The sequence below is a fragment of the Pterocles gutturalis genome, unplaced genomic scaffold (genome assembly GCF_000699245.1).
Source record: "Pterocles gutturalis isolate BGI_N339 unplaced genomic scaffold, ASM69924v1 scaffold20572, whole genome shotgun sequence".
Classification (NCBI taxonomy): Eukaryota; Metazoa; Chordata; class Aves; order Pterocliformes; family Pteroclidae; genus Pterocles; species Pterocles gutturalis.
In genome coordinates this window covers 13,990-29,562 of record NW_010110692.1, presented here as the reverse complement: position 1 = coordinate 29,562, position 15,573 = coordinate 13,990, and the positions used below count along the sequence as shown (strand labels likewise).

General features: G+C 48.5%; 1 protein-coding gene across 4 annotated transcripts in view; it reads right to left on the bottom strand.

Moving 5' to 3' along the window:
* Nucleotides 1-435: 435 nt before the first annotated feature.
* The window catches only part of AP2M1 (adaptor-related protein complex 2, mu 1 subunit), a 17,514-nt gene continuing 2,376 nt past the window's right edge, over nucleotides 436-15,573 (bottom strand). Inside the window, exons 2-13 of one of the 4 annotated variants that reach the window (XM_010073494.1) lie at nucleotides 14,123-14,128; nucleotides 12,153-12,418; nucleotides 10,650-10,732; nucleotides 7,017-7,022; nucleotides 6,331-6,466; nucleotides 6,093-6,234; nucleotides 5,380-5,391; nucleotides 3,662-3,781; nucleotides 3,002-3,137; nucleotides 2,140-2,237; nucleotides 1,894-2,005; nucleotides 436-1,549 (exon numbers count right to left, since the gene is read on the bottom strand). In XM_010073494.1, coding sequence (XP_010071796.1) covers nucleotides 1,415-1,549; nucleotides 1,894-2,005; nucleotides 2,140-2,237; nucleotides 3,002-3,137; nucleotides 3,662-3,781; nucleotides 5,380-5,391; nucleotides 6,093-6,234; nucleotides 6,331-6,466; nucleotides 7,017-7,022; nucleotides 10,650-10,732; nucleotides 12,153-12,418; nucleotides 14,123-14,128 — 1,252 coding nt within the window. In that variant the 3' untranslated portion in view covers nucleotides 436-1,414. The remainder of the gene's footprint in view (nucleotides 1,550-1,893; nucleotides 2,006-2,139; nucleotides 2,238-3,001; nucleotides 3,138-3,661; nucleotides 3,782-5,379; nucleotides 5,392-6,092; nucleotides 6,235-6,330; nucleotides 6,467-7,016; nucleotides 7,023-10,649; nucleotides 10,733-12,152; nucleotides 12,419-14,122; nucleotides 14,129-15,573) is intronic. The other 3 variants (XM_010073496.1, XM_010073495.1, XM_010073497.1) reach the window with 3 other exon arrangements.

The following is a 15,573-nucleotide window of genomic DNA, read 5'->3' as shown; positions in this document are numbered from 1 at the left end:
CAGCCCCACGCTGCTCCGCCTTTTCTTTTTTTAACAAATAAAATAAAAAGTTTCAGCTCCGGGCCCCCGCAGCCACGGCCCCGGGGGTTCCTGGCTGTCCTTCCCGTGCGTGCCCCTAACAGCTGCTGCAGGAGTTGGTCAGGGACAAGCACAGGTTGTGCAGGCTGAGGGCAGGGAGTGTGGTAACTGCCTACTTTTTTTTTTCAGCTGCTCCCCAGGAAAAGCCGCCCACTGCAGTCAGGCTGGGGCAGAGAAGGCAAGGTGCGTGGAGCTGGATGTGCCCAGAGCACCCTCCCTGCAGCTGGAGGGAACTGCAGCAGCTGGAACCGAGCACTGGCACTGCCAGAAAAAAAAAAGCATCCCTTGCTCTCTCCCCCACACTGACACAAGCCCAGACTCTTGCAGCGCAAGTCCCAAAGAGCAGAACAGGCAGCCTTCTCCGTTCTACATACTTTTATTAGATTCAGAGCTGGACAAATCACAAAGTGTACAAAATGGAGACCACACTACCAGAAGCAGGATTGTGGGCAGCAGCAGCATTCCTATGGCCCAGAAGCGTTTGGTAGAAGTGTGGAGAGGGTGGGCTGGGGCAGAGGGCTCTTACTGCCAACAGCATTTGAGATTCCCCGAGGACAGACCTTGTTCACATCCTGACAGAGCTCAGCTGACCCTGGGACAGAGGCGCCACATTTCCAATTCTTTTGGAAGGGACAGACTGGCTCGGGCCAGCAGTGGGTGGGTAAGTGCTCCAAGGACCTGAAATGCTGTGCCACCCACATACACACCAGCAAGAGTCTAAACCCTCATCCTTTTTGGTCACAAACCTTCCCACGGCAGGACTCTATACTGACGACTTTGCAAGAAATGTAAGGTGGTGGTGAGATCCGGTGAGCCTACCATCTCCTCTGGTGGAGGCCCGACAAACTCACCACCACAGGCATCTCAGACTGGCCAGCAACATCTACCACGACAGCAATAGCTAGTACAGAAGCCAGGGTAACTTCAACTCAGATTTGTCCAGTCTATGTTTAGGTCTATTCTACGAGTACATATGCACAAGAACTTCAAAAATACTAGGATATGATGCAAGTAGTGAGACACCAACAGAAGAGGAGTTTAATGGTGGACGTTCCCTAGAAAGATCACGAGAGGATGGGAGTTAGACTAGCCCTTCCTCACCCTGGGACGGGGAGCAGGAGGCTGACTGCACCCCTGCGCGCGACTGGGTTCTGAACTTCAGCTGCAGCGTCGGGTGGTAACTGAGCACAGACAGGCGAGTCCGCTCCCAAGGTGAGCCACAGGGGCTCTCAATCTGCGTAGAGGGGCCAGGCAGATGTTTTCTCTGAATGTAGTTGAAGACTGAGGAGAGGCGGAGGATGGCTTGGAGAAGAGGGAGCCCGCCAGCCTGCTGGGGCTAGCATCTGGTCTCATAGATCCCGCTCCTGCCAATGTACCTCACCCATTTTATCACATCATGGTCACTGTAGTTCAGCTTTGGCTCAAAGACTTTCAGGTAGCGCACCTTCAGCCCAGAGGGTGCAAATGGGACCTATTGAGAAAGGGAAAGGCAACGGAGAGCGTTGGAACAGACGGGTAAGATGCTCTCCCTACACAAAAGCCAGAGGACCCCTTGGCTGTCCATCTAGAAATGGACACCAAGAGCCAATATTCCCTTCCCTGTGTCCTGCACATGTGGTGACAGACTCTAGTGGTTTTAAAGGCAATTTTCTTCCATTAGCTTTGCCACCTGGCTGGCCTTGTGTTAGGAAGAGTCACATCTGAGCCTGGGACAGGGAGCACTCGAAGCTGTGCAGCTCCCTGAGGGCACAAGGGACTGGGCTGACAAAGGTTCTCTAAGGTTAGCTGCACCCTGGAAGGCTGACAGGGACTCACCTCAAAGTTCATGGAGATCGGGGGCCGAGCCCACTTCTTCTTGTCATTGGTGGGCAGCAGTTCAATCTCCGCACTGATCTGGGATTCCTTCATTCCAGCCATACGTTTTATCCTATCACAGAAAGCCCAGAAGTGAGAAGGTGCCCAAGTTTATTCTCCCCTTCACTACATGTGCTCAGGGCAGAAAGACTCTTTAGTCCCCAAGCCCTACCCCTGCAGCACCCCAGACCCAACACGCTCACTTACTTCCAGACAATGGCATTCTCACTGGCCTTGTACTTTGCCTTCCCTTTCATACAGATCACTTGCACTCCACTGGTATTGAGGGGTGTTGGAATCCGGACCTGGAAGGCAGAGTCTCGTGAGCAGGGGCAAGGAGACTGCAGCCCAGGCACCCTGTGCCGTCTCAGGGGAAGTCCACCTCCTTCCAGGAGAGCACAGCTGCTACTCTGGACCCTTGGCCTTCTCGCTCACACCTCGGGGCCCAGGAAACATCAGCTACCACAAGGCATCCTAGGCTAGCTCTTCAGTTTCTTGCCTTGAAGTAAAGGTTCAAACATTTTTTCAGAATCCATGACCGTCAGTGAGGAGCAAGGCAGAGCTCTCCAGTTCAGACTGCAGGAAGCCTGGCTAGTGCTGGGCAGATGAGCTCTGACAGGATGCCAGGCTGGCCAGGGAGGGCTGGTTGCAGCAGGTTCTGGACAGCCTAGCTTTGCAGCAGGGAGCCTTTCCCAGAAGGGGACTAAGCTGCAAAGCCACCCTTAGCCTGTCCTACACATCTCACAGCCTGCTGCCTGTCTGACATGCCATCAGATCCTGCAGACAGAAGAACACGAACTTTTCACAGTGGCCAAGACATTAAGTGAACAGTTGCTGCAGGAAGCAAGGCCTCTGCCAAGGTGGCTGTGCAACTGAAAACGACTTCCACATCCCTCCTCTCCAGTATCTCCCTTCCACAGCACAGCAGCACCACACAGCTATGGGGCATTCAGCTCACTCTTTTAGTCCTGTACAAGCTTGAGAACTCATCTGTGAGGACTCTGCAGCAGGGGACAAAAAAGAGGCACAATTCCCAGGCACAAGAGGACAAAGGTTTTTATTCTCTTACCTCTATCTTCTGGGCCAGCAAGGAAGGTTTGAAATTTGATTTGATCACCACCTTCACTTCCAGCTTGGTCCGACCCACCTCCCGCACCAGTGGGATCACACGGAAGGGAAGGATAATGTCCTTAGTGGTTCGATATCTGCAGGGGTGGAAGCAACAGTGAACTCTAAGAAGGATTTAACTCCCTTAGGGTCTCAAATTGTACCACCTTCCTAAAGGGACAGCCTCTGCATACAGGGAACAGCTTCGAAACATCAGCCAGAAAAAGGGAGCCATCCCATAAGGACACAGCAGTAAGATCTGTGCTGCCTGAGGGCAGTGGCAGTTTATCAAGTCCCATGTTTTATATCTGGTTCCTGACAATGGCTCTGTTCAAGGACACTTGTTTTAAGCACTAAAAAACCAGATACATCAAGCTAAAGGGTAAGGAAACCCACACCCAACACTATGGTTGTGGCAAAGAAAACCTACTGGTAGAAGCTGGGCTTCTACCACATCTGTAACAGAACAATTTCTGGGACACCCTACAGATTCCACTCTGAAAAGAAAGAGGGCAAGTGTGCATTTGTTAGATGCTCAAGGGCTACAAGTCTGCCTGAGAACAGCAACACTATTGTAGGAGCAAGCAGATGCCCCCAGCCTGGTCAGCCCCCACCACTGTACCTCATGAGCTCAAACTCTCCGTCTGGTGGAATGAAGCTGATGCTCCTCTCGGAATCAAACTTGCTGAGCCTCACACACTGGTGGAAAGTGCAGTCATCAATGGCGATTGACTGTTTGCCACTGAAAAAACAAGACAGTTAAACAAGTGCAAGCTGCAGGCCTGGTATCTTAGTGCAGTCAAAGTCTGCCCAGGCAGAAACTACTCTACAGAGCATGTTGCCATCGCAGGTGTCCAGGAAATGGGGAGGCAGGGAAAGATTTAGGGGACAGCAGCCTCTTGGCTCAGACTTTCCTTGTTTCACCACCAAAAAGATCATACTTCAGGAAGCTTGTTTGAAAGAATTCTCTCCCTCCTCTCCCCAAAAAGGAGAGAGTAGCACCCTTCTGTCACAGCCAGCAACACAATGCTCAGGTCTGCCAGCCAGCAGCACCTCAGTACTGCAAAGGCAGCTCTGCTAGCCCAAGTCTTCTCACAGCACAGTTCAAAGGAGAGAAAACACTTTCCTGTCCACAAAGCTATCCCACTGCCACACAGCCAGGAGATGCCAGGTTCAGGGTCTTCCTGTTCAGAAATTTCTTCACAGCTGTTGATTTCCACACTGCTAGCAGGTGGTTTGATTCTGAACAGACTTGCCAAAGACCACAATATTATGCCATAAAAGTTTGTGTCTCTCACTTGTAAAAAACTACACAGCTACCATCTGTCCATCTAGGCGCACCAGCCTAACCTGCCAGCACTCAGCTTGTGCTGGCTTCTAGTCTCTGAGAATACCTTCCTTGCTACAGGTCCTGAAGTCAGCCAAGAGCTCCCCTCAGCTACTGAGAGGGACAAAAAAATGACAAGGCAGTAGTAACAGAAGAGGTGGCAGTGTAGAGAAAGTGCAGCAATACAGCGCTGTGATATCTACACTGCCTGAACTGCTGTGAGCAACAGGACAACCATGTAAGTGTGCTGAGCTAGAACAAGCACTATAAGCAGGTTTAGCTGTCCTAGGGACCACCATTACCTGCAAAAACAGGAAGCAGACTGACCCCAGGCTGTCTGGTTGTTTACACAGTTCAGTGGTGTATTGCGTGCTTCGTAAGCAGGAATTAGTCTTTCCTAATCTGTTGCTCAGTGTCTTTGGAACACTGCTGGGAAAGCACTGCTGCCTAGCACTGACCCAGGTCTCAGGCAGCACTACTCAGGGTTTGGCTTTCCCACACACTAGACGCCAAAAAGCAACTGGCAGTGGCTGTCCCTTCTGGTCACCTCACAACTAAGTGCCTCTGGAGAGTGACATCTCCATGCTCCTGCCCACGAGAGAACCACAGCCAGGGAGAGCTACCCAGCAAGAGTCCCTGTCCACCTTGCTTCTGTAACTCAAGAAAATAGCACATTTACAGGCAAAGGTACTAGCAACACTTTGGGACAGTGTTACTGACTCTTCAGAAACCTCCACAGATGACATCTTCACTAGGCTATATCCCCCACTGGGCAGCAACCTGAGGCTCATCCATTTTACTAGCTAGATTCAGGTACAGGAAAAATGGCTTAAAAGTGACAGTGAAGTGATAGCTCTTGGCCTGGTTCTAAGAGAAAAGGCAAATAGCAGCTCAGCTCTGTTTACAGGAACCATCACGGAAAGTGTCTGAGATCCAAGTTACATGCACAAGTCACACAAAGCAAGAGACAGCAGGGAGAGCAGAGTGCACACACAGTGAAGCAGATTATCTACCTTCCCAATTCACTGGGGGTCAGCAAAAAAAAACCAAACAAACAACCAAGAGAAACACAGTTGAGTTGCAAATGGTTAGTGAGAGAAAAGTGGCAGTCCCTTTGCTCTTACTTCTTTACCCCAAGCAGGAAGGCTGGAAAAGGCACGAGACCCGTTTTCAGCTTCCAGGTGGGTACTGACTGAGGTGCCACTGGGAAGGAAGGCAGTTGGGCTCCTGGAAGGGATGAGCCTCCAATCCACACAGCCACTGACCACCTGTATGTCAGCAGGAGGGGCTGACCCAGTACTAGTCCTCAGCTGTTCTAGTTGGTGGGAACAGTCAGGCAGAGCAGGCTATGGCCAGAGGGGTTCAGTCACTTTCCTTGGGAGCGCTACTACTGCATCCTATGAATAAGAGTCTCTGCACTGACTAGAGCTGCTAGACACACAAATTCTGTGAAAATCCATCTTTGGGGAAGAGTTTCTAGCTGTGAGAACTCCACATTTAAGACTATGTCTGAATCTTAATACTTGAAGAGCTGTAGAGAAGCCCCCTGTATTGAAGCCCTCAGGCTGGTAGCTTGCATGTCAACTGACCTACCCAGAGAAAAGTCAGCAGTGACATCTGAAGGGATAAAAGATGGGCTTTGTCTGTCAGATCAGAAAAGCTATTAAGTGCTGTCCTTTCATAAAAGTCCCTGGTGGCAAGTGTTTTTTACCCCAATGCCTCTTACCTTTTCCCCGTTTCATCCGCAGTCCCTTTGCCCTGTTTTTCAATTACAATCTTGTCATTCATGCCAAACTTGCACTCTGGCATTCCACTCAGATAACTCTTCATCACCACTCTTCCAGAGACATGGGCACTCAAAACCTGACCTGGTACAGAAAAGAGCACAGTTCAGAACACTTGAGCAAATCCCACTCACAAACCTTGAGGGGGAAAAGGATGCCAGCCCAACACCTCCTACTTACCCTGCGGGGACATCAAGAGATTCACGCTCTCCAGCACATCAAGAAAAAGTTCATTGCGACGATATTTGATCCCTTCACGTCTCCATCCAATCTGTCCAGTCACCTGGCTGGTGATCTGGGACTGCTCTTCCTTAGTCTGAATGGAAGAAATGACGACATCTTAGACCTCTAGATAAACTCAAAGACTAAGAAAGCTTGCTCTAAATCTAAGAGCACGCATTTGCCATTTACTACACATAACTGCTTTTGACATTTAGATATGGGTGCTGTTACACACACCCCATGATTTGGTCACAAAAAAAATATCCTGTCATCAATACAGCAAACCCTACACCTAACTAAAAATTGGCCATAACAGCAGAAAAAGGTTCTTCAATTTTGTTAGGCAGACCATTAGGCTACATCTAGGTGAAGGAGGCATGGGCTCCACCAATGACATTCAAATCATGACAGACTGTGACATCAATCCATATGTTAAGCAGAGAAGCAGCTGGCAGGCCAGTTCACACCCTTATCCAACATGAGACCCTAGGACACGAGACCACTGGTCCACAAGGACTGCTTCTTAATGACTGCAGCCAGAGTAATACACCAACACTAACTTGACATGCATCTGACAGCATCCAGGCTCTAAGCCTCCTAAGAGCACCAAGGATTGTGTCAAGAGGCACAGGGAGGTTTCCTACCTGATGCTACAGGCGGGGTCCAGTCACACGCAGAAAGTCAAGAAGTAGATGTATAGCAGCGAGTGCGGTGCACACAGGGTTAACAGGCAAGCAGGTCAATAGCAAGAAAAGGGAGGAAGGGAAAAAGAGGCAGATTAGGCTTAAGGCTACCTCAGGACAGGAACAAAGCAGGCCAGCTCATCATTAATTAGGTAGCTAATTAGCACAAAGACGATGAGGGGCTTGATCTTTAGGTCCCCTCAGCAACCCAGCACTCCCAGCAGTGAAATGGCTTTTCACACTTGGCCCATTATGTATCACCCAAATAGGAGGTGGAGCAGAGGGAGTGACAGACAGGCCAAACACCACTCCCAGTAATATTCCTACCCAAAGCAGACTCTTCATGTTGCCATTCCTAAAACAAGCCCTGGATGTTTACCATGGCACAGGTGCCCAGTCTATGAGAAGTGCCAGGCACCCAGGACTGCAGGTTATCTTAAGTCTGGGTCCTGTATGAAGTTATACCCACGTTAAATCTGCCGCTTCTGCCAGAAGAACTGCAAAACGCAGAAGCAGGTCCTGCCCCAGCAGCCTTTCAGTGGGCCCACAGGGTGGCAGTATGTGATCTCAGCTTTGAACCAGCAGTGGCTTGGTTTCACACGTGCTCTTGCCACAGACATTGTCACTCCTTGAGCAAGCAAAGCCGTTATCATAACATCTGAGAGGCAGAGCACTTTATACTCCCCTGGGAACTGCCTAGGGAAGTGCTCAATGCAGTACAAAGTACCTCCCTTGTCTGTCCCACCAAAAAACGCCTCCTTATCTGACTTGTTCAATGGTTTGTTCAGGCTTAACAGGAATGAGAGGCACACATAGATGTAACACCCAGTTCTCTGGCTTCCAAAGGGACAGTGATCATGTGCTGATGTTCCCATCTCCTGCAACAGCATCAGTGCCATCAACCTCTACTGGTCGCTACAGAGACATGACTGGATGAATCTGGAAGCAGATGCCTGGGGAGTGCTGAAGCTGAGATCACCCAGCAGCATGAGTGTCCCATAAGGGAGGGACTGAAGACACCCAGGTCTGAAACTTCTCAGGACTGGGAGCTTCCCTGAGCTGGATGAATAAAATGGGACAAGAATATACAACTTGTTGTATCCAACAGTTGCCAGCATGCTAAGTTAAAGGCAGACAGCTACCAGCAGGTTTCCTGGGCTCCAGGAGCTGGGTGCAGCCCTCTCCTCACTTTCAAAAAGTAACACTACCATTTTAGCACTGAAGTATGTCTAAAGTTTGAAGAAATGCTGTAATTAAGAGTTGATCAACTCACACTCCCAGAAAGCACTTGGAGGGGAAAAAGTCTGGACAGATGCAGACAGGATCAAAGAGTGAGAACTGAGTACGTGGAGCACAGCTCCACCTCGAGGTGTGAGAGCAGGTTTAGCCTCTGCTGGAGGAAGATATCCGAGACAATGCCTGCATCACTTCTGGTACAGGACATCAGCAGGGCCGGCAGTCCTGCTATTTGAGTAGGGCTACTTCAAGGGTAGGTAGGGACTAGAAGTGAAACCATGATGCCCATCAGCACCTGTTAAAGGTGTGTCCCACACCACCCCATTCCCAGAGCACAGGGGTACTTCCCTTGGCAAGCAATGCAGCGATATCAGACCCACTTTAAAAAAAAAAAAAAAGGCAGATTTTGTATTCCAAGATCACCTGCCCTGGAAAGACCACTGTAGGCACTCAGGGTGGGCACTCAGAGGGCAGCAGCTCACTCACCTCAAACCTTTAATTGAGAACAAAGTCAAAAAGTTGAGTTTGGAAAGTCTGCCATAGCTGTGGATTTTGTTCCTTGAATTCACCAGGACACAAGCCCAAGGACAGCACCATCTCAAACTAGGCAGGGACAAGGGAACACGGATGACAGACAACCCAGTCACAGATTTTGGCCCAAGGTACCTGCCAGAAGCTGTCCGTAAGCGAAGGGGGAGTTGGAGGCTAGATATACCAGACTAGAGAGCAGACAAGGAAACATGGCAAGTACTGTTTCAGTTGTTGCCCTTGCCATACTGTGCCTGGAAAGGATTATTTCTGCTTTTTTGAACTGGGCTGCATAAACTTCCAACACAGAGGAGAATAACTGCTTACTTATTAAAAGCTGCAGTCCAAAACTCTTTGTAAGGGAAGGACTAAAGCTGCTGCTGTATGCAGCAAGATACTGTGACAGTGGTTTGCACACAAGCAGCGTAAGAGCGTGTTAAAACTGACAAAAGCGAAAAACAAGCTAGGGAAGGAAGCGAGGGTAGTGGTTAGTTTTGAGTTTTCCTAGGAACAGGAGCTGACTCAGCTATCCCGAGTGCTGACTGCCCAAAATGTCAGACTGCAGAAGGCCAGAGTGATCTACACCAGGGCTCGGTACAGGGGATTGAGACCGGATGCACTCACATCTGGCCGCTGATATATGCGAGCCCTCTTGCAAAACACTGCTGTTCTAGCAGGAAATACGTTGCTCAGAGGCAGTTTCTCTCTCACCTCCTTCTCAAGGGAAGTAGCTAGTCTTGCTACTAGTAGACTAAAAGTTTAAAAAGGAGTTCTTAGGAAGTCAGCGCTGATGAACAGAGACAAAACAGAGCCTCCAGTGACTTTGACCTCTACTTATCCTTAACAAGAACAGTCACCAGGCAAGCTCTTTGTTAGTACCTTGGGTCTGAAGTTTCACACAGATCTCTGCTGCAGACAGCTTCAGTACAAACCGACTCCCAGCTTTTCTCCTGACTCACCTGCTACACAAGTGAGAGCACTGAGTTTCAGGCCAAGTCCTCCTTATGAGTTGCACAGCTGTGTTAGATGGACAAGGTGAACAATATTCCTCAGGGACACCAGAAACAGTGACTATAATAGTCTTTCAGTTTCAGAGGTTGAGCATGAGCTGTCCAAGATGGGAAGCTAACTTTGAGGACTGCAGCCTGTACCTACTTTAAAATGCATTCCCAAGAACACTCCAATTTAAGTGACTTTTTCCCCAGGTGCCCTCCTTTATGATCTACCTCCATGTAAACTTTGTTGCAAGGGCTAATACTGTACCAAACACACAGTAGATAGTCTCATCTCTAACAGGAGAAAGCTCAGATCGTGCTGATGTTGATCTGCAAAGATGTTACAGGCACCAAGAGAATAACATCAGCTTCCTGACTGACACCAAGATTCACAAGGCTAAAGAACACTTTATTACAAGGCAGGCATGAAAGCCTGACAGCTCAAACTCTGAAGGCTGGTGGAGAACAGACCTGCTCAGCGAGATTCACACACAGAAGATAGCAGGTAGATTTGTTTATCCTCTGTCAGAAACTGATGCAGAGCAGAGCCTGAAGCCAGCAACTATTTATATGCAAGGGACTGACATTATCCTAGCTCAGGGCCCTTCCTCCTGCATCTTACCATGCACCAGGGAACGAGGTCACACAAGCGCAAAGACACCTAGAACAACATGCCACTGAGCTACATCCCTGCCGGGATGTTCTCCATCTACTCAGGCACCTCCATTTAGCACAGGTCAAATGGTTAGTTGGTAATTAAGACCATAATTTCTTTAACAGGCTTACAGAAAATTAATCATCAGAGCAGTGCTGTACCCCAAATTCCTCTGGTTACCTGACTCTTGATGCCTTGCTGAGTGATGAAGGTTTTCAGGGCTCCTGTTTCAGAGTTCTGAGGATAGCCAAAGTCCAGGATTTCTACAGAAGGGTAAAAGATGGTTAGTTCAGAGCTGCAAGGGATAAACATGCCAACCGTGCTAACCATTCCTATAAGAAGAGAGTCAATTAGTGCACAGACACTGCTTACACTTTAAATTTCTAGATAAGTTGCTGGAACATTCCTTACCAAGCAAAAAGAAACAGCCCTGCTAAATTGACTTCCCAGTGCAATATTTTGGAGAGCAGGGGGGATAGAAAGCTGCCCAACTGATGAATCTGCTGGGTTTTAAATACAATTGCACTTCAGGACTAAATATCAGCTACCCTAGCCATGGGCACAGGCCACACTGAGGAGTTTTTCTAAAAACATCCAAGGTACAATAAAGAGGGTTTATCCAACAGCAGAACAATCTATCTTTGCAGCATTTTCTTTAGGTTTTGATTTTCATGTGAAGATATAATAAAAATCAAAACCTAATAAAATAACAGCAGAGTAGTGGCACTGCAGGATGATCCGTGTGGGAGAGAGAAGGATGTTAACTACAGACAGCTAATGCACTTACCATCCACTGCCCTCAAAGAGGAAGGGAACAACCCACAAGAGATCTAGAGGGAAGTGAAGACCACTAACATGAATATTGAGTAACAGCACACTGCCGGGTTTTGATTTCACTGTGCCTACTAGGAGACAGCAGTGACTGACAAAAGCAGAGAAACAGCAGTCTCTTATCTGCCCAGAGGGAACAGAGAACCCATCAGCCACTGTGACCCTTGGCTAAGAATCCCAGGACACACATGCATGGTACCTTGTCTGGAAAACAAATTGAAGCGTAACTAATAGAAAGTGCTCACGTTATGCGAAACAGGGAGAGCTCAAGGGCAACCTCTACAGGCAGGCTGATATCATGAGGAGCTGAAGGGTTATTGTTATTCTGTGATGAAATCTGGAGCTGTATCACTGGGGGAGGTAGGGCTGGGACAGAGCAGGTTGGGTTTTACCAGTTTCTTTCTGTCTCAGAACTGCCCCCAAGACACAACCCAAGAGTGGTAACCAACTGTAGCCTGAAGTGACTGCCACCATACAGTGCCAGGGCCACCTGGGCACCAGCTGGCATGGCTGGCCTTAGGGGTGCTAAAGACAACCCTCTCTATATACCTCAGTATAACAGTAGCCCTACAGGTACACAGGATCCACCCAGAAGCTGGGGTCCAGTACCAGCCGCCTCACTTACACAAGTGCACAGCTTCCAGCTCCTCAAAGTGAGCCGCCATCAACAGAAGGCTGTGGGCTGGAGATGTTCTCTACACTTACAGTACAGGTGGCATTAGAAAGCAGAACAAGTCATTTTGAACTCATACACGTTAAACTACTTCAACAATTATTGCTACATCAGACTAAGCTAAGGGTTTTAGAACGACCAAGTGCAATATCACATAACAGATAAACAAAACATCTCACCATCCAGTAGCTCATAGATCAGCACAAAGTTGTTCTTTATGTTCTCCTCACTGATCTTCCCAAAGTAAGCAGTCATCACGTCACACATCTTGTAAAGAAATTCGAATACCATGGCAGCATTGACATTCTGCTTGGTGACAGCAGCCAGCCAGATGTTGGAACGCTTGACATGGAAGAAACTTGTGCGGGCGATGTTGGTGACAGGCGAGCGTACCTGCTGCCGTGCATGGATGACATTGACGCGGAAGGCGTCGACAGCATTCCGCCTACGAGATCATCACCGAAGATAAGTTAGCCCAGCGTACATGAAAACAGGCTGGCTGTACAGTTCTGCTTATGCAATCACAGTCAGACACTGACCTACAGACACCAAGCTCACTTAGGAAGGGTGCCTGGGGAAGTCTCTAAGAGGGACAAGTGAAGGCTCTGAGCAGAGTTAGACATTAAATTCTGCACAAACCAAAAGAGAGACAGAACACTACTGGTCTCTAAGGAGCTTTGGACTACAGTGTAACTGGATTCAGACGGCAAAAGGAACCTTCCCTTCAATCAATTTTGCTAGCACTCCCAATTGATTGCCATAGCTGGGAACACACATAGTAGCAGCTTAGGGCTCAAAGAAGAGCCCAGTTTTGACCAAACGCCTAGTTACTGTCTACTCTGCATACCCAGGCCTTCACACTTTTGTCCCGAAGCAAGCCGTAGTCTCCCAAGATATTAGCCGATGGCAGTTCATCCCAGACATACCACTGAGGAGAAAACAGCAAACCATGGTTCTCACACCCACCTCACCTCCAAACCCCACACATCACGGAGGACAGGCTCAAAGCTGCGAGAAGGATTAGGAACATCTTGGCTTTCCAGTTACATGTCCTCTCAAGCCTGCTAGGCTTCAGAACAGGTTTCTTGTACATGGATTTAGGGTCCCCACAGTGCAACGTGCTGGCAGCACTGCCTTCTGTGCACTGGATGATCCGGTACCACTTACAGTAAAGAGGTTCTGCACAGTTACGAAGAGGTGCTGTGCAAGCTTCCCCTAGCTGTTGCCATCTTTAATTCAAACTGGCTGTACACTAGTGACAGGCAACAAACCCCTCCTGGGTAAACAGGGATGTCCGAGTGGCATTCTGGACGCCAGCTCTTCCACAGTAGAGCTTCCTTATCCCATAGCTACAAGTCAGGATAAACTCCCCAAATTAAGTTAAGGTCCACCAGTCCTACAAACACAGGAAGGAAGCCTGAGTGCTTTACATGACAAGACTGAGACTTAAAGCAGTAGTCTACACACCATGCCAAGACTCATCTAGCTGTGCTTTATTACGCACACTCTTACATGCTATGTAGAACAGGGGCTGCTCTGGCTGCAGCATCAAGGCCACGGCACTGATTACGCAGAACCATGTCTGAGTGCAGACAGCAATAATATCCTCACAAGCAAGGATACAGGCATACAAACGCTCCAAAGCATTAAAGGTTGTCAACAATCCAGCAGATAGTTCCAAGTTTGAAAACAAAGGGTATTCAAAGGAACATATGCTACCACAGCAGGTGTTTGCTCCTTGAAGGGCCGGATACATAGGAGAAAGCTCCATCAGTACACACATCCCCCATAAGCAAAATTCCGGCCTTCAAATACTTCTCAGGTTTTATTGCTCCAGGTTTGCAAGTTTGAGTTAAATTAATATTTAATTTCTACCTTAGTTTTTCCATAAGAAAGTAATTTAATCTACCATAAAATAACAATGTCTAGAAGGCCTGTGCCTCCCCTTCAGCAAGCCTTGCAAGGGAAGTTCAGCTCGTTCTGGAGCATTAGCCCTCCCAGCCTCAAGTTCTAACCCACTAGAACTAGTACCAGAACCAGCAACCAGACCGGTGTGTGCTAGAGGAGAAGCCCCAGGTGAGTGAAGCTTTTCTAGCACGCCAGTTGCCCACGGCGCAGTGCCAGTCAAGGCCTACCACGCGTCTCTTACCTATTGCTACAGCAGCCAATGAGATGGGATGGACAGAAATGGCGCCAGCGGAGAAAGGAGGAGTGACAGCAACAAGAGAAAGGGTTAGAAACACACACACAAGGCACAATGAATCCAAAGAGATAAGGAGAGACCAAACAGCACCCCCTCCCCCCCCGCTCCTGGGCACAACAGGCCAAGGTAGTGCTGGATGGACAGTAACAAGCTGTGGCAGCAATGAAGCCCTCGCAAGACACAAGGTGGACATGTCGTGGTCAGGCTGCCAGCGTGGACAGACTTGTGTTTGGATGAATTTTAGGGCTAACTGGGCGTTTAGGCCAGATGAGCTGCATCTGTATCACACCAGTGCTAGCCAGTCTGCTCTGCTAATACATGTGGCAGGCCTTGGAGTGGAAAAACACCCAAAGCCCCAACCGGAGGCATCACCTAGGGACCAGAACAGCAGGTGTCTCTTTCCCAGTGTGCCTCAGAACAGGGCTGCAAGTCTGAGTGGGCATGAGCTGTTCAGGTTGATGCTTTCTGGCTTGGTCCAGCCAACAGGAAATACAGCAAGTTTGATAGAGCTGGAGCACATCTGAAGAGATATGGTACATCCTACAGATTCAGACACTGGTCTATCCAGCTTGCACTTTCTCCTTAAGGATCAAGAGCCATGAAGCCAAAGTGATGTATTAGAAGCTCAGAAACCCAATGCCTACTATGTTTGGAGTGCATGCACTTTGTCATGTAAGCTGCTCAGTTTCAAATAGCTTATTTTTATTAAATAGCTACATTCTTAAATGCAGGTAGGTTCTCCTAATGACCATGTCACTGAAGAACAAGGCACTTGAAGATCACCGTAGAGCCCTCCATGGGATACCAAATTAAAGCCACAGTGCTTTGCTTTTTTTTTTTTTTAAGAGGCTACTTATGCATGCAGCTAGCTGCTGTATGGACAGATGCACTACATGCACTAAAGCCATTCTAAGTTGCAAGCAAAGAAAGTCCTAGTTTTGGGGTACTTCAAGGGAAGGGTTTCTTCATTGACTGTCACTTTGCTCATTAACATCCAAGCTAATATGTACTTATTTAGACCCTTAAACTGTGCAAGGAGAAGGCTTCTACTTAAACTGTGCAAGGAGAAGGCTTCTAGGTTTCTGACAACCACAGGCAACCTGTAATCTCTCCCAACACATAGGTTGAGGCTTCAGAATGCCAAAGGCAAGTGACAAAACCAAAGGAGCTTTAAGGTCAGTCGCTCAGCGCCCACATGAAGACAGGCAGCAGCTATGCTCATCTCCCATCCAACCCACCTGCCAACAGGCTGGACAGGCTCAGCCCTCAGCACGTCAGATCTATTGTTAAGGCATTAAAAACTGTAGAGTGTTCTAGAAGGCTATTAGCTGGATGTTTGGTTAGAGACACAACTCCTACAGAGTTGAGTACAAGCTACAGTATCATGGCTATTCCTT